Source organism: Chiloscyllium plagiosum, unplaced genomic scaffold (assembly GCF_037043375.1).
Source record: "Chiloscyllium plagiosum isolate Xiang-an unplaced genomic scaffold, Cpla_swu_hap1 HiC_scaffold_17, whole genome shotgun sequence".
Lineage (NCBI taxonomy): Eukaryota > Metazoa > Chordata > Chondrichthyes > Orectolobiformes > Hemiscylliidae > Chiloscyllium > Chiloscyllium plagiosum.
This window is the reverse complement of record NW_028270155.1, coordinates 40,573,309-40,591,778: the sequence shown is the minus strand read 5'-3', so window position 1 is coordinate 40,591,778 and position 18,470 is coordinate 40,573,309. Positions and strand designations below refer to the sequence as shown.

The 18,470-nt window shown below is 42.5% G+C and overlaps 1 protein-coding gene across 2 annotated transcripts in view; it reads left to right on the top strand.

The window, feature by feature from the left end:
* Nucleotides 1–2,525: 2,525 nt before the first annotated feature.
* Nucleotides 2,526–18,470, top strand: part of LOC122558376 (nucleotide-binding oligomerization domain-containing protein 1-like) — a 44,007-nt gene continuing 28,062 nt past the window's right edge. For both annotated transcript variants that reach the window (XM_043706882.2, XM_043706881.2), the window contains exons 1-4: nucleotides 2,526–2,681; nucleotides 4,394–4,732; nucleotides 15,839–16,168; nucleotides 17,858–17,968. In XM_043706882.2, the coding sequence (XP_043562817.2) occupies nucleotides 2,630–2,681; nucleotides 4,394–4,732; nucleotides 15,839–16,168; nucleotides 17,858–17,968 (832 nt within the window). In that variant the 5' untranslated portion in view covers nucleotides 2,526–2,629. The remainder of the gene's footprint in view (nucleotides 2,682–4,393; nucleotides 4,733–15,838; nucleotides 16,169–17,857; nucleotides 17,969–18,470) is intronic.

Sequence of the window (18,470 nt, the reverse complement as noted above, 5' to 3'; positions counted from 1 at the left end):
CGACCAGTTCCACCACAGAACACACCAGATGGCCTCCTTCTTTAGATTCCGCAATTTCCCTTCCTACGTGGTTAAAGATGCCCTTCAACGCATCTTGTCCACTTCCCGCACCTCCGCCCTCAGACCCCACCCCTCCAACCGTAACAAGGACAGAACGCCCCTGATGCTCACCTTCCATCCTACCAACCTTCGCATAAACCAAATCATCCGCCGACATTTCCGCCACCTCCAAATGGACCCCACCACCAGGAATATATTTCCCTCCCCACCCCTTTCCGCCTTCCGCAAAGACCATTCCCTTCGTGACTACCTGGTCAGGTCCACGCCCCCCTACAACACACCCTCCCATCCTAGCACCTTCCCCTGCCACTGCAGGAATTGCAAAACCTGCGCCCACACCTCCTCCCTCACCTCCATCCAAGGCCCTAAAGGAGCCTTCCACATCCATCAAAGTTTTACCTGCACATCCAACAATATCATTTATTGTATCCATTGCTCCCGATGTGGTCTCCTCTACATTGGGGAGACTGGACGCCTCCTAGCAGAACGCTTTAGGGTACATCTCTGGGACACCCGCACCAATCAACCACGCCGCCCTGTGGCCCAACATTTCAACTCCTCCTCCCACTCTGCCAAGGACATGGAGGTCCTGGACCTCCTTCACCGCCGCTCCCTCACCACCAGACGCCTGGAGGAAGAACGCCTCATCTTCCGCCTCGGAACACTTCAACTCCAGGGCATCAATGTGGACTTCAACAGTTTCCTCATTTCCCCTTCCCCCACCTCACCCCAGTTCCAAACTTCCAGCTCAGCACTGTCCCCATGACTTGTCCTACCTGCCTATCTTCTTTTCCATCTATCCATTCCACCCCCCCCGACCTATCACCTTCATCCCCTCCCCCACTCACCTGTTGTACTCTATGCTACTTTCTCCCCACCCCCACCCTCCTCTCATTTATCTCTCCACCCTTCAGGCACTCTGCCTGTATTCCTGATGAAGGGCTTTTGCCCAAAACGTCGATTTTACTGCTCCTCAGATGCTGCCGGAACTGCTGTGCTTTTCCAGCACCATTCTAATCTAGACTCAGGTTTTGGACCACCCAGAGAGCATCCTTCACCGAGCTAATGATCCTCCAGGCACAGTTGATGTTCGTCTCGGTGTGCGTCCCGGGGAACAGACCGTAGAGCACGGAGTCCCGCGTCACGGCGCTGCTCGGGACGAACCTCGTCAAACACCACTGCATTCCTCTCCAGACTTCTTCTACATAGGCACATTCCAGAAGGAGGTGTGCGACAGTCTTGTTTCCCCCCCCCCCACCCTGCAGCCGCTTCGAGGGCAGCGTGCGGTGCGGCAGAGAGTCCGGGCGTGCATAAATGATCTCACAGGAAAGCAGGCTGCTTAGTCCTGGATGGTGTCAAGCTACTTGAGTGTTGTTGGAGCTGCACCCAACTAACCAAGTGTGGATTATTCCACCACACCTCTGACTTGTGCCTTGCAGTTGATGGACAGGGTTGAAGAATTCAGGCAGCGAGGTACTGCGGAATTCCCAGCTTCTAAGTTGCTCTTGCAGCCACAGTATTTATTTGTTTTTACTTCATGTAAAATTTCTCTTTTTCCAACTTTAACTGAATCTGGTGGATTTTTAAATAGCACATCTTGTTTAACGTTTAATCTGTTTCAATAATCTCCGAGGAGAAAGTGAGGTCTGCAGATGCTGGAGATCAAAGTTGAAACTTTATTGCTGGAACAGCACAGCAGGTCAGGCAGCATCCAGGGAACAGGAGATTCGACGTTTCAGGCACAGGCCCTTCTTCAGGAATGAGCAGAGAGTGTCATTCTCTGCTCATTCCTGAAGAAGGGCCTGTGCCCGAAACGTCGAATCTCCTGTTCCCTGGATGCTGCCTGACCTGCTGTGCTGTTCCAGCAATAAAGTTTCAACTTCAATAATCTCCAACTAGACCTGAAGGTCTTTGTTCAAACAGTATTTTTACGATCTGTAGAAGTACCTCAGAAGACATCTATGCCCTACAGTTGCTTTGGTAAAATCCTCTAGCAGAGTCTCTGATACATGATTCTTGAGATCAAAGTTATATCACACCATACCTCAGACTCATCTGCATCCTTGTTTCTCCTTTTCTCATATTCGTATATTTGTAGTTCTCACAATTCTGTTTTAACTATTTTTAAATTATTTATTTCACCTCTGCAGAATTTCAGTTTGAATCATTAACCTGTCCGAGTTTACTCAGTGTCTTCTCAATAGTTCGGCATTTTCAGTTTTTATCTCAGATTTTCGCTATTTGATATTTGCTATGTTATGATATAAAGGAGTTCTATCTTTCAAAATCTCTTTCTTTTCACGTGGTAATGGTCCGTTTTAAAACAGCACACCTTTCATGAAGATTTTGGCAAACCTGATTTTTCTCATTAGTTTACGAATGCTCATCGCTATCACGCAGATTACTTTCGAGGTGGACCAGGAACCTTCATAAATGAATGCGTTCATACTTGCAACTTCCTGTGCTGTTTGCTTTCGCTTTGGTTTTCGCTAAGATGTTGGGCTGTAGTTTGCTTGTTGAATATGTATTGTTATCATTAATTCTGCTTTAAATTGAGACGCATGGAACAATGAATTGCTTTTTAGTAGAACTGATTATATTTTGTTTTGTCCCCTTAGCGGGTAAGTGGAGAATTGCTTTATCTCTCTGTTACTATAAACAAGGAAGTCATTTCTTTGTAGCTTTTCGGATATGAAAGGGGTGATGTGAAGTGTAGGCCTTCATTTCAGGCTTAGAAAGGGGAAATATATATTTTGATGAAAGTTCTTTTAGTGAAGCAATAAATATGATATTTGGTATGTTGCACATTACTCAAAACAATTAAATATCTAAAGACTACAGTGGTTTCTGAAGTTATTTTTCTTCAGGAGGGAGAGAAAATAAGGAAACAGTGGCATAGTCTTAGTGTCTTTGGACAAGTAATCCAGAACAGCATCCTGAGATGTGGACATTGCTTTAGATATTACTATAGCAGATAGTGAAGTTTGAATTCAGTATAACAGCTAGCTAAACAGTGACTCTGTAACTACTGTTGTTTGGTTAAAAATTCACCTTTTGGAGAGGAAGCACATCACCCTAGCCAAGGCTAACCTACAGAGTGACTTGCAAACAAGTGAAAGAGTTCTGGCTACTATATTGTAATTTGTCAGTTTTGGTTTTCCCCTTCGTCCATCAGACATGTCTGCCTTGAATTGGTTTCTTTCTTGCGCAAGCTTCAAACTCTCTCTGTTATGAATCTGACAAGAAATATTATCCTGAAGCGACAGCACTCAGTAAATTTAAGTAATTATCTATTAACCTCCAAAAGAGTCACTGCAGTATTCAAATATGTATTTGAGCCCTTCAAAACTTCCTGTGGTGTGCTCACGCCTTGCTATCTGCTACCCTCGAACTTGTGAAGTCTACCCCAGACCTCTTTTTATCCCATTGTCTCACCCAGTTTGCCTCAGTAAACATTGCGGTCCTTTGAGGTACATAGGAGTGGTATCGTGCTTATTGTTATACATGGGAAGTTCATGCCCCAATCCCTCACGGATATTGAGAACTGAATGCATTAAAGTCACCTGTAATCACAGAATTGTTACAGTGAAGAAAAGTCACAATTTGACCTGTCTTGTCCATACAGCTCGCTGCAAATTCACCGAGATGAAGAGCCCTGCAAAATAGCAGATTTAATACTAAATAAAAATCGAAAGAGCTATGGATGGTGTAAATCAGAAACAAAAACAGAAATTGCTGTAAAAACTCAGCAGGTCTGGCATCATCTGTGGAGAGCATATTTAATATATTTGTTTGAGGTGCAGTGTCATTTTGCCACTTTCTAATGTAGCAAGTGACTTTCACCAAAGAGACAGATTTTTTTAAAGTGTAAGTTCAAGCCAAAACAGGCAAATTGTATGTGTCCAGCTCAACCCGAAACAAGCTTCTGTCTGATTTTGCAATGGCAGCTGACAGCATGGCCCCCTCAACCCAATGGCAGCCAAACTTGCCCGCCTCTCCCCTCCCCTTCCTTCTCTCCCACCCACATCACGACTTAATGCCTCTGCTCATCTGGCTGGAGGTGTGGATGGGGCGGAGGGGGGAGACATCGGACTTGTATTAATGCAGCCTTTTTCCCAGGTCTCTGTGTAATAATAAGCCTTATAGCCAAGCAAGTGTTTCTCCGAAGTGTAGCAACTATAAGAATGAAACATGACCCAATGAGTTTCCCAGCTGCTGGGTCCTGAAACTGCTAGCCATTTGTTCCTCCTTGGAATGCTGACAAATAAAATTAATGATTAATAAACTATGTATCGACCCTACTCTCTTTTGATGTCTATTATTTTTATTGCAGTTTCACTGGAGGTGATGCTCACACCAGCTGTCAGTGCCACCTTTGGGGAAGATGTCCTCCTTGGCTGCACGTTTTCACGCGCTGTTGCAGTTGATTTGAGATACATTGTCATTGAGTGGAACCATAGAGTGGGAAATGAGGAAAAAACTGTTTGCTTGTTTGACTTTGGAGAATATGAAAGCTATAGACCAGGATCAAGTCTCTCTATAAATGAAATAAGCAAAGCAAATGCTTCTTTACTCCTAAAAAATGTTACGATTTACGACATTGGGTCATACTCCTGCACAGTGACAGTATTTTCTGACAAAGCCACAGGGAAAGTTACTCTGTCGGTAACAGGTGAGTGAAAAATAATGCCTAAAGTGTAAACCTTTAGGACCTCTGGAGGTTTTCCTTTACTTACTGTCTTCTCTGGAAACATTAATGGTGTGGATAAGCATTCATAGTGGTGAGAAGTTTAAAACGTAGGATGAGAAAATTATACAGATGTGAATACTGTCAGTTGGAAGCAGGTTGATGTAAAGTGACAAATAATTTGACATCACCTGATCAAACTAAAAGATCTTGACCATGATTTTGTTGAGACCCATTCACAGTTTTTAATGTAACAGTCAGTAAGAAGTGATGAAAGAAAAGCACTTCCAAACTCAAATTGAAAACACTTCAAGTTACCTCAGTGGAGAAGGTACATTTCTGGATGCCAAAATATCCACCAGGTGAGTTTCTGTAAGGCCGTAAGATATGAAAAATAGGCCATTTAGCCCACTGAGTCTGCACTGCCATTCAATCATCGCTGATGTATTTCTCAATCCCATTCTCCTATCTTCTCCCCATAATCTTTGATCCCCTCATTAATCAAGAACCTATCTATCTTTGCCTTAAATACTTGGTTGCCAAAGCCCTCTGCAGCAATGAGTGCTGCAGATTCACCAACCTCTGGCTGCAGCATTTCGTCCTCATCTCACTTCTAAAGGGTTGTCCCTTCACTGAGTCTGGGCCCTCTGGTCCTTGTCTCTCTTACTAGTGGAAACATCTTCTCCGTGTCCACTCTATCCTGTAAATGTTAACGAGAGCCCTCTTATCTTTCTAAACTCCATCGAGTACAGTCCTCAACTGCTCCTCATATGACAAGCCCTCCATTTCCAGGGTCATTCTTGTAAAGCTCTAATGTGGGAACAATTCAGGTTGGAAACTAGACTTAACTACAATGTGCTGGTTAGGAATTGCCAGTCAAAACTTTATGTTATGGAAAAGATGGTAAAGAATTAAAAATTACTGAGCGACTGGAGTGGAACAGGTTTCACACTTTTGTGCAGTGAGCCTGAAAAAATTATACTTATATGTGTGAGTGAACAAGTTTGGTTTATGGAAAGTAAACTTGTAATGTACAGGGAGACTCCTGCCCAAATAAATTAATAGAGGAGGGAATTTATATGAAACAAAATAAAGCTGAATGGCAAAAGTGATCCATTCTGGCTGGCAGACTGATAAATTATCTATGATGTGTAAAAATAGGTAGCTGCGAAGATCAAACAGAAAAACTGTCTGAAGATGAAAGAGCTTCAAAAACCAGCCTATTGACAGAATGAGAAAAGTTAAATTTTAGTATCTCAGGGTGAATAACTGTAAAGAAATCAAAGAGTATGAAAGAGAGGTTTGACAGCATTAAGTTAGTAGCAGTCACCTCAGGGTTTGAATTTGATCTAATCTGGTTTGAATATAATCTAACTTACATTAAGAGGTTTAAAAGTCACCTCTGCCTGACAGCTCCTGAAAGTCCTTAAGGATTTTGAGTGCGATCCATGACTGCTTATGGTTCAAACCTAATCGAGAAATCATGCTCAGAAACTCCAAATAAAGGTGGCACAAAGAAATAGAAATAACACATTACAGTACTTCCTGAATTGTTGTTGTATTCCTACAAATTGCTCTTTCAATTATGAAAAACTATTCTAAATTAAACTGAGTTCAAATTGGAAAATGTCAACTTTGGCATAAACTGGTAAGTCACAAGGCTGTTTCTACTATTAAGGGAAGAAAATCACTGTACTAACTGGATAACTGGGGTTCTTTCTGGGGAAGGTGGGACCTCTATAAACAGGATGGTCTGCACCTGAACCTGAGGGGCACCAGTATCCTTGGTGGGAGGTTTGCTAGTGCTCTTGGGGGGGTTTAAACTAACTCTGCAGGGGCATGGGAATCCAGACTGTAGCTTTAGGGTGCAGGACCTGGAGTGTAGGGAGGTTAGGAACATGGCATCAATTTCAAAGGAGGGTGCCTGTAAACAGGAAAGTGGCTTGAAGTGTGTATACTTCAATGCAAGAAGTATACGAAATAAGGTAGGTGAACTTGCAGCATGGGTTGGTACCTGGGACTTCGATGTTGTGGCTATTACGGAGACATGGGTAGAACAGGGACAGGATTGGCTGTTGCAGGTCCCAGGGTTTAAATGTTTTAGTAGGGTCAGAGGTGGGGGTAAAAGAGGGGGAGGTGTGGCATTGCTTGTCAAAGATAGTATTACAGCTGTGGAAAGGACGATGGATGAAGACTCGCCATCTGAGGTAGTTTGGGCTGAGGTTAGGAATAGGAAAGGTGAGCTCACCCTGTTAGGAGTTTTTTACAGGCCTCCTAATAGTCCTAGAAACGTAGAAGAAAGGATTGCGAGGATGATTCAAGAGAAGAGTGAAAGTAATATGGTGGTTGTTATGGGGGACTTTAACTTTCCTGATATTGATTGGGAAAGCTCAAGTTCGTTAGATGGGTCAGTGTTTGTCCAATGTGTGCAGAAGGGTTTCCTGACACAATATGTAGATAGGCCAACAAGAGGTGAGGCCATACTGGATTTGGTTCTGGGTAACAAACCAGGCCAGGTGTTAGAATTAGAAGTAGGTGAGCACTTTGGGGACAGTGACCACAATTTGGTGACTTTTACTCTAGTGATGGAGAGGGATAAGTGTGCACTACAGGGCAAGATTTATAGCTGGGGGCAGGGAAATTATGATGCGGTGAGGCATGACTTAGGATGTGTGGCTTGGAAAAGTAAGCTTCAAGGCAAGGGCGTAATTGATATGTGGAGCTTGTTCAAGGAGCAACTATTGAGTGTCCTTGATAAGTATGTACCCGTCAGGCAGGGAGGAAAGGGTCGTGTGAGGGAGCCGTGGTTTAATAAGGAATTGGAATCCCTTGTTAAATGGAAGAGGGCGGCCTATGTAAAGATGAGGCGTGAAGGTTCAATTAGGGCAATTGAGAGATATAAGGTAGCCAGGAAGGATCTGAAGAGAGAGCTAAGAGCAGCAAGGAGGGGACATGAAAGGTCTTTAGTTGGTAGGATTAGGGAAAACCCTAAGGCTTTCTATAGGTATGTCAGGAATAAAAGAATGACGAGGGTAGGAATAGGTCCAGTCAAGGATAGTAGTGGGACATTGCGTGTGGAGGCTGAAGAGATTGGGGAGACACTGAATGAATACTTTTCGTCAGTATTCACTCGGGAACAGGACATTGTTGTCGATGTGAATACTGAGTCACAATTAAGTAGAATGGATGGCTTTGAGGTATGTAGAGAAGAGGTGTTGGAAATTCTGGAAAGGGTGAAAATAGATAAGTCCCCTGGGCCTGATGGCATTTATCCTAGGATTCTCTGGGAAGCAAGGGAGGAGATTGCAGAGCCATTGGCCTTGATTTTTATGTCCTCGTTGTCTACAGGAGTAGTGCCAGAAGATTGGAGGCTAGCAAATGTGGTTCCCTTGTTCAAGAATGGGAGTACGGATAACCCTAGTAACTATAGGCCGGTGAGTCTCACTTCTGTTGTGGGCAAAATCTTAGAGAGAATTGTAAGGGATAGGATTTATGAACATCTGGATAGGAATAATGTGATCAAGGATAGTCAGCATGGTTTTGTGAAGGGCAGGTCGTGCCTCACAAACCTTATTGAATTCTTTGAGAAGGTGACTAAGGAGGTGGACGAGGGGAAAGCGGTAGATGTGGTGTATATGGATTTTAGTAAGGCATTTGATAAGGTTCCCATGGTAGACTACTGCAAAAAATACGGAGGTATGGCATTGAGGGTGAGTTGGAGGTTTGGATTAGGTGTTGGCTGGCTGGAAGAAGACAGAGGGTAGTAGTTGATGGCAAAGGTTCATCTTGGAGTGCCGTCACTAGCAGTGTTCCGCAAGGATCTGTTTTGGGACCATTGCTGTTTGTCATTTTTATAAATGACCTGGAGGAGGGGTTAGAAGTTTGGGTGAGCAAGTTTGCGGATGATACGAAAGTCGGAGGAGTTGTAGACAGTGAGGAAGGATGTGGCAGGTTACAGCGGGATATAGATAAGCTGCAGAACTGGGCAGAAAGGTGGCAAATGGAGTTCAATGTAGCTAAGTGTGAGGTGATTCACTTTGGTAAGAGTAACAAAAAGATGGGGTATTGGGCTAATGGTCGGATACTTGGTAGTGTGGATGAGCAGAGGGATCTTGGTGTCCATGTACACAGATCTTTGAAAGTTGCCACCCAGGTAAATAGTGCGGTGAAGAAGGCATATGGCGTACTGGCTTTTATTGGTAGAGGAATTGAATTCCGGAGTCCTGAGGTCATGTTGCAGTTGAAAAAGACTCTGGTGCGGCCACATCTGGAGTATTGTGTGCAGTTTTGGTCGCCATACTATTAGGAAGGATGTGGAGGCACTGGAACGGGTGCAGAGGAGGGTTACCAGGATGTTGCCTGGTCTGGTAGGAAGATCGTATGAGGAAAGGCTGAGGCACTTGGGGTTGTTTTCATTGGAGAAAAGAAGGTTTAGGGGTGACTTGATAGAGGTGTACAAGATGATTAGGGGTTTAGATAGGGTCGACAGTGAGAATCTTTTTCCACGTATGGAGTCAGCTATTACAAGGGGGCATAGCTTTAAATTAAGGGGGGGTAGGTATAGGACAGATGTTAGGGGTAGGTTCTTTACTCAGCGAGTCGCGAGTTCATGGAATGCCCTGCCAGTAGCAGTGGTGGACTCTCCCTCATTATGGGCATTTAAGTGGGCACTGGATAGGCATATGGAGGATAGTGGGCTAGTGTAGGTTAGGTGGGCTTGGATCGGCGCAACATCGAGGGCCGAAGGGCCTGTACTGCGCTGTATTCTTCTATGTTCAATGTTCTATGTTCTAGTTTCAACATTAAACTAAGCACCATGTGGGCTGGGGAGGTGCATGGAAGATTGGTGTCTTGTGATGAGATCCCTATAGAAGCTGAGATGTGCTCCCTCCCACAGTGGGCAAGAAAAGAGAAGATACCCACCAAGACTATTTTTGTGTGTTTCAATCCTATTAGAAGTTTTGTTCTAGAACCACGCAGTGTTGTCTTTAGCTGGATAATGTCTTTTAATACCAAAGTAATGTTTGTCATAATGATGAATGTTTAGGCTCCCAGCCTACTTTCTAGTGTGCATACATTTAAATCTGGCCATAAAAATAGGCCTGATGACTCAAAGTGGTCATAATAACGACTCGTAAAGCAAATGCAAAGATTGGAACTGGCACAGAAAGGTTTGCCCATCTGAGGCTATGGTTCAGACCTAATCATTTGCTGTGACTTATAGTTTGCATCTGACAGCACATTGCCTTGTCTGCTTTGTTTTAAAATAGAAATATGACAATTTTATATGTAAGCACTGTCAAACCAGAGAGAGAAAATACACCATTGATATGGAATGTATACATTATAATGCCGCTGTCCCGGCCTGCTATCCATTATCTCCCTGTTTATCTACCCCTTTCACATCTCTCTCTCTCTCTCTCTAGGTTTCATCTCCATCTATCTGCTTACCCCTCCACCGCATAAATACCATTTTTGTTTAAACATTTACTCACAGTTCAGACTTGAAATGTTAACTCTGCTTTCTTCCCACAGATGCTGCCAGACCTGCTGCTATTCTTGAGCAATTTTTGTTCCTGTTTTTGTTTCAGATCTCCAGCATCTTTGTTTTGAAACAGCTTATAGTGCATGAGAACAAGGGTGCTAATTGGTTGAGGCATTGCCATGAACACCATAAGATATGGGACTAGAATTAGATTATTTGGCCCATCGAGTTTGCTCTGCTATTCAACCATGGCTGGTACAATTCTCAGCTTATTCTCTTGCCTTGTCCCCATGACCCTTGATCCCTTTTCTAATCACTTTCCTAAATAGACTCAATGACTGGGCCTCCACAGCATTCTGCAGCAACAAATTCCACTGATTCACCACCCTCTGGCTAAAGAACTTCATCTTCATCTCAGTTCTAAAGGAATCCCTTCTCCCTGAGCATGTGCCTTTGAGTCCCAGTCGCTCCTACTAATGGAAAGATCTTCTCCATGTCCACTCTTTCCAGTTATCTCAGTATTCTGTAAATTTCAATAAGATTCCCCCCTCAGCCTTCTAAACTCCATTGATTACAGAGCCAGGGTCTTCAACTGCTTCTCATATGGAAAGCCCTTCATCCCCGGGATCAGTTTTGTAAACTTGTTCTGGAGTGACTCCAAGGCCAGCACATACCTCTTTAGATACGGGCCCAAAACAGCTCACAATATTCCAAATACGATACGACCACAGCCTTTTACATCCTCAGCAATACGTCCCTCTTTTATTCTAGCCCTCTTGAAATCAATGCTAACATGCTTGTTATGTAAATAAATGTAAGCATATGTAAATGATCTGGAGGAAAATGTAGGTGGTCTGATTAGTAAGTTTGTGGATGAGTTAAGCACTGTATAAAGATAAAAGAGAAGAAGTATAACATAGCAAAGATGAGTGGGAAGTCAAAGGACTGGAAAACTTTTTAAAGAGCAACAATGGATAATTAAAAAGGCAATACGTGGAGAAAAAAAGTGAGGTACGAAGGCAAACTGACCAAAAACATAAAGGAGGATAGTAAGAGTTTTTTTAGGTATGTGAATAGAAAAAAAAAGGTTAAGACTAAAATTGGTCCCTTGAAGACAGAAATGGGTGAATTTATTCTGGGGAACAAGGAAATGGCAGAAGAGTTGAATAGGTTCTTTGGATCTGTCTTCACTGAGGAAGCAACAAGCAATCTCCCAGATGTATTGGTGGCTGAAGAACCTAGGATAATGGATGAACTGAAGGGAATTTATATTTATATTAGGCGGGATCGACTATTAGGTCTGAAGGCTGATAAGTTCCTGGGATCTGATGATCTGCATCCCAGGGTACTTAACTAGAAATCATGGACACATTGGTAATCATTTTCCAATGTTCTATAGATTCAGGATCAATTCCTATGGATTGGAGGGTGGCAAATGTTGTCCCACCTGTCAAGAAAGGAGGGAGAAAGAAAACAGGGAATTGTTAGCCTGACATCAGTGGTGGGAAAGATGTTGGAGTCAATTATAAAAGATGAAATAACAACTCATTTGGATAGCAGTAACAGGATAGGCCAGAGTCAGCATGGATTTACAAAGGGGAAATCGTGCTTGACTAATCTTCCAGAGTTTTTTGAGAATGTAACCATGAAGATGGACAAGGAAGACCCAGTGTTTGTAGTGTACCTGGACTTTCAGAAAACCTTTGATAAAGTCCCACATAGGAGATTAGTGAGCAAAATTAGGACACATGGTATTGGGGACAAAATACTGACTTGGATTGAAAATTGGTTGGCTGACAGGAAGCAAAGAGCAGTGATAAACGGGTCCTTTTCAGAATGACCAGCGGTGACCAGTAGGGCACCACAAGGTTCAGTGCTGGGATTGCAGCTGTTTACAATATATTAAAAGTAATATTAGCAAATTTGCTGATGACACAAAGCTGGATGGCAGGGTGCAATGTGAGGAGGATGTTATGAGAATACAGGGTGACTTGGACAGGCTAGGTGAGTGGACAGATGCATTGCAGGTGCAGTTTAATGTGGATAAATCAGTGGTTATCCACTTTGGTGGCAAGAACAGAAAGGCAGATTACTATCTAATTGGGGTCAAGTTAGGTAAAGGGGAAGTAAAACAAGATCTAAGTGCTCTTACTCATCAGTCAATGAAAGCAAGCATGCAGGTACAGCAGGGAGTGAAGAAAGCTAATGGCATGCTGGCCGTCATAACAAGAGGAATTAACTATAGGAGTAAAGAGGTCCTTCTACAGCAGTACAGGTCCCTGGTGAGACTGCACCTGGAGTATTGTGTGCAGTTTTGGTCTCCAAATTTGAGGAAGGAAATTCTGGCTATTGAGGAAGTGCAGCGTAGGTTCACGAGGTCAATTCCCAGAATTGTGGGACTATCATATGTAGGAAGATTGGAGCAACTGGGCTTGTAGACACTTGAGTTTAGAAGGATGAGAGGGGATCTGATTGAGCCGTACAGGATTATGAAAGGATTGGACACTCTGGAGGCAGGAAGTATGTTTCCAGAACCAGATGATACAGTTTAAAAATAAGGGGTAGGCCATTTAGAACAGAGTTGAGGAGAAACTTCTTTACCCAGAGAGTGGTGGATATATGGAATACTCTGCCCCAGAAGGCAGTGGAGGGCAAGTCTCTGGATACTTTCAAGAAAGAGAGCTCTCAAAGATAGTGAAATCAAGGGTTATGGGAATAAGGCAGGAACAGGATGCTGATTGTGGATGATCAGCCATGATCATAATGAATGGTGGTGTTGGCTCGAAGGACCGAATAGCCTACTCCTGCACCTATTGCCTATATTGTTTATTGATACCAAAATTGGTAGAGTTGCAGACCATGAAGAAGATTGTCAAAGGATACAGTGGGATATAGATAGATTGCAGATTTGGGCAGAGAAATGGCAGATGGAGTTTAATCCAAACAAATGCAAGTTGATGCATTTTGGAAGATCAAATTCAGCTGTGAATTATGCAATAAAGGACAGAATCCTTAGGAGCATTGACATACAGAGAGACAAGTAGGCGGCCTGTCTCCCCAATATAGAGGAGGCCACATCGGGTGCAGCGGATGCAATAGATGATGTGTGTGGAGGTGCAGGTGAATTTGTGGCGGATATGGAAGTATCCCTTGGGGCCTTGGAGGGAAGTAAGGGGGGAGGTGTGGGCGCAAGTTTTGCATTTCTTGCGGTTGCAGGGGAAGGTGCCGGGAGTGGAGGTTGGGTTGGTGGGGGGTGTGGACCTGACGAGGGAGTCACGGAGGGAGTGGTCTTTTCAGAACGCTGATAGGGGAGGGGAGGGAAATATATCCCTGGTGGTGGGGTCCGTTTGGAGGTGGCGGAAATGACGGCGGATGATCCGCTGTACATGGAGGTTGGGCGTCTACTTGCGGAACGGTTCAGAGAACACCTCTAGGACACCCAGACCAACCAACCCAACCACCCCGTGGCTCAACACTTCAACTCCCCCTCCCACTCCACCAAGGACATGCAGGTCCTTGGACTCCTCCATCGCCAGACCATAGCAACACAACGGTTGGAGGAAGAGCGCCTCATCTTCCGCCTAGGAACCCTCCAACCACACGGGATGAACTCAGATTTCTCCAGTTTCCTCATTTCCCCTCCCCCCACCTTGTCTCAGTCAAATCCCTCAAACTCAGCATCGCTTTCCTAACCTGCAATCTTCTTCCTGACCTCTCCACCCCCACCCCACTCCAGCCTATCACCCTCACCTTGACCTCCTTCCACCTATCGCATTTCCAACGCCCCTCCCCCAAATCCCTCCTCCCTACCTTTTATCTTAGCCTGCTGGGCACACTTTCCTCATTCCTGAAGAAGGGCTTATGCCCGAAACGTCGATTCTCCTGTTCCTTAGATGCTGCCTGACCTGCTGCGCTTTTCCAGCAACACATTTTCAGCTCTGATCTCCAGCATCTGCAGTCCTCACTTTCTCCTCAACTCTTTCGGAACCCTCCCTGCTTCCTCAACACTGCCTGTCCCTCCAACTATCTTTGTGTCATTTGCAAACTAAGCAAAAGTGCCCTCAGTTTCTTCAACCAGATCATTAATGTATAACATGAATGGTTGTGATACCAACATTGACCTCTGCAGAACTCTACTAATCACTGCCTGCCCTGCTAGAAAAGACCCTTTTATCTCTACTCTTTACTTTTTGCCAGTCAGCCAATCCTCTGCCCATGCCAGGACCTTGTCTCCAACACTTTGGTCCTTACCTTATTTAGCAGCCTCCTATGCAGCACCTGGTCAAAGGCCTTCTGGAAATCCAAATCGATCACATCCACTGTTGCTTGATGCTTTGAAACACTTTGGCTTGGTACCAACAATAAAACTGACCTTGGAAAAGGAAATTGCCACAGAAATTGGTAGATTTTTGTGTATAACTTTCATGAAAGTCAAAGGTGAATGCTGGTGCTTTGCTGATGCCACAAAATACAGACCATTGTGTTTCTTATTTAAGACATAGAGTAGATATTTTATTTAGCTTCGGCGCAATATCTGAAAAATTACTCTAATCTGTCTTGCAAGTTAGAAAAAAAACAGAAGCAATAATGTGAGTTGGATTGATTTTGTTTACATTCAGCAAACTGAACTATTGGGGTGAAGCATTTACTATCCCTGATGGCCAATTGTAGATCCTTTCTTCAAATAACTGAACAGTGCAGTTTCATACCTCGTGGACATAAATCAATAAGTCAAAATGACCTGTTTTCCAGAATACAATATTCTTGGCTTTGTCACCATTTCCAGAACACAGCTTTAATACTGAAGCCTGACATTTGACCATCCAAGTTCAAAATTGTCAACCTGAGAATGCTTTTTACTAAACCAAAAAGAAAGTACTGAAGCTGCTAGAAGTTTAAAGTAGAAATAGAAAATGTTGGAAATAACAAGTTTGACTGTATCGGTGGAGTTCACCTGGAGGTCAATAACTTCCATCAAAAGTGTTGAACAAATTAAACAAAATTTCTTCTCCACTTGCTATTAAATACTGAAATATGTAAAGAATGGGTGTTGAATCTACAGTTTAATTAAACCCAAAAGTGATCCATAATCATTAGTATCTGCTGTAAGTGAAAACCAGATGTCTTGGGAGAGTATTGTGTGTATTTGTCAGAAGATCTGAGCTGCAAGCAATAAATTACAAAAGACAGATTATACAAACATCAAAAATTCAAGATGTCATGGGCATTGATATGACCACTAGGGAGAGGTCATTTCCACTGATGGGGGAGGGAGTATTATCCAAAATCAGAGCCAGATTGTTCAGAAGTCCAATTAGGAAATCCTACTTCATGCAAATTATGATTGAATTTTTAGCTCACTTTTGCACTCAGTAAAATAATAATTTTAAATCTGAGATAGCTGGACTTTCATTGAGCAATATTATTGAGGTATATGAGACAAAGAATAAATTGGGAGTTAAATCACAGACCAACACTGAACTAATTAAATAGGAGAATAGGTTTGAGGGGCTGCATTGGCTAACATTGTTATGATGTATTGTAAAGTAATGCCAATAATGCTAATAAAAATAATATATTTATCCTTTTTCCTTGTGTCTTTGTAGCACCTCCTACAGTTTCAGTGAACACTGTAAACATTGTAATTGAACCTGGTGAAGACAAAGTAATCATTTGTGAGATGAAAAACTTTTATCCAAAAAATCATTCTATCTTTTGGTTAAAAAGTGGCTCACAAGACAGTGAAAACCAACTTGATGTTACATCAAGAGCGGTTACAGGATCACCTCAACAAAATGAAGATGGGACATTTAATCTGCTTTCGTTCCTTATCATCAAAGGCATTCAAACAGATGATGGGGCTTCCTATGTCTGCAAAGTTATTCATGAAGCTTTAAAGATACCTGTACAAAAAGTTGTTAGTTTGACAATCAAGGGTAAGTAGTTAAAAGAGAATGATATCTAGGAAATAGCATGATACACTTCTCAATTCTAATATGACATGAATTCTATTTTTCCACTTTGGGGGTCTTGGCTTGAATTTGTATAAGAGAGCCATACAACAGATGGATCATTATAAGTAACAGACATTATTTGGTTCCTTCAAGTATAAATATTGATTCATTATAAAAAGTTTTGCCAGATTTTAATTTTGTCACAGATTTGTTTCATCATTCAGATTGTTCTCTGCTTACTTGTTCTTTTAAATTGCAGAGCATTTATGAAGGTTTTTCACATTTCAGAGGGATAGTTGAATAGAAATACTGCCAGACTTTCACACAAATTCATTTGAAAATTACAGGATGACAAAGCAATAATCTTCCATTATGTCTAGTAAACAATCTAATTTATGTGGAAGTTTTAAAGTGGATTCTTTTGTTCCTTGGTCAAAATATGGAAATGAACATTTTTGCTATTTACCCCAAGTCCCAGTTGTTTTTTGTGTGTATTCCAGAGGATTTATCAATGAAGTCTGCATGAAATTGGCTTTCCCTCAATGGTATCAGTGTAGAGTGGAAAATTACTCTTTGGAGCCTCTATTATCACAAATCCTTTTCAGGGTTTGGTAGCGGATCTTACATACAAGCCAAAATAACCCTTTCTGTTGCATGCCTAAATGTTTAAATACAGAGACATAGAATCCCTACCCTGTGCAAGAGGCCATTTGGCCCATCATGCCTGCATCGATATTCAGAACACCCCACCCTAGACCCACCTGCCTACCCTAGTCCTGTAACCATGCAATTCCCATGGCTAACCCACTTAGCCTGCACATCCCTCGACACAATAGGCCAATTTAGCATGACCAGTCCATCTTACCTGCACATCTGTGGGAGGGAACCAGAGCAAACAGCAGAAACCCACTCAGATACAGGGAGAATGTACAACCCCACACAGACACTCACCCAAGGCTGGAATCAAGCCTGGGTCTCTGGCACTGTGAGGCAGCAGTGCTAACTATGTTGCCCAACAGTTAAAAATGACTTTTTTTTTCTAACCGCTGGCAAAGCAGTTCTTTTCCATCTCATTGTCATAGTACTACTCATCAACATATGGCTTTTATTATGATCACCAAATTGCGCTCCTAATATCCGTAAAACGCAGACTTTGATAAAGCCAGCTTTGGATCCTCAGGGTAAAAAGATGAAAAATTTTATTTTCTAAACAGACTTTAGGTGTAGTGTATCTTGGGTGCAGAGCGGGGCTGAGTAGAATGTTGAATCAATAAGTAATTATTTTCTTACTGACATCACAATCTAAATTGCTGTGCAGATGCAGAACTGTCACACATTTCACGTTTCTATTTCTACTGAAAGAATTCTACTAATGGGTGTCCTCTGAAATACATTTTAAAAATTTCAAGCTTATCTAATATATTAGATGGACTATAGTAAGGCCATTTGACTTACAAAATATTTGGGCTATTCACCAGAGATTATAAACAGAAGAGGGGCCACTGCTTCATTTATCAATAAAGGAGGTTTACGATTCGTCAGGTGTAATGCTGCCTTATACTGTGTTGTGAGAACTTTTCTGTTTCCTGTGATGAATCCTAGTTATTCACTGCTGTTTGTCTGTGTTGGCTAAATCAACACTAACACGTCTTTGGTCTTGCATTTCTCTAGGATCCAACCCAAGAATAAGATCAGGAACATTGTTCACTTTTCTTCTAACCTTTGTGATCACCATGGCCATTTGTTTTGGAACATTTATTTTTTGCAACAATCAAGGAAAAGGTAAATGATCAGACTTTCTGGAACTTGGTATTTTGGGAATGGGGTGAATTTGGCAAGACTGAATTTAATGGGCATTTGACCTGCTGCGCTTTTCCAGCAACACATTTCCATTTCTAGTTTCCCTAAAAGGTGTTGGCCCCCTCAGCAGTTCATGTAAGAGTGATGCTCTATCAATGATGTAAGGTAGAAGATATTATAATATAAATCATTTTTAAAGATAGTACTATATCTTGCTGTTTCTGGTACCATAGATTGTAATTATTTTTATCATCCACAGCATTCAACTATACATTCCTGATGGGCTTTTTTTATGCTGACACTTTCTCACTTTTCAATTCCCAGTGGGATCAGGACCTTGTGTAGCAATGATATTAAAATCACATTCACGGATTCTCTCTGGATCCTGACACTTCAGGGACAGGTTGCTATTTTTAGGAGTGAAAGCAGAGAAGAGAGAATCTGGAAGCATCTCATCTCCAAATAACATTAAGCTCCTTTAGAG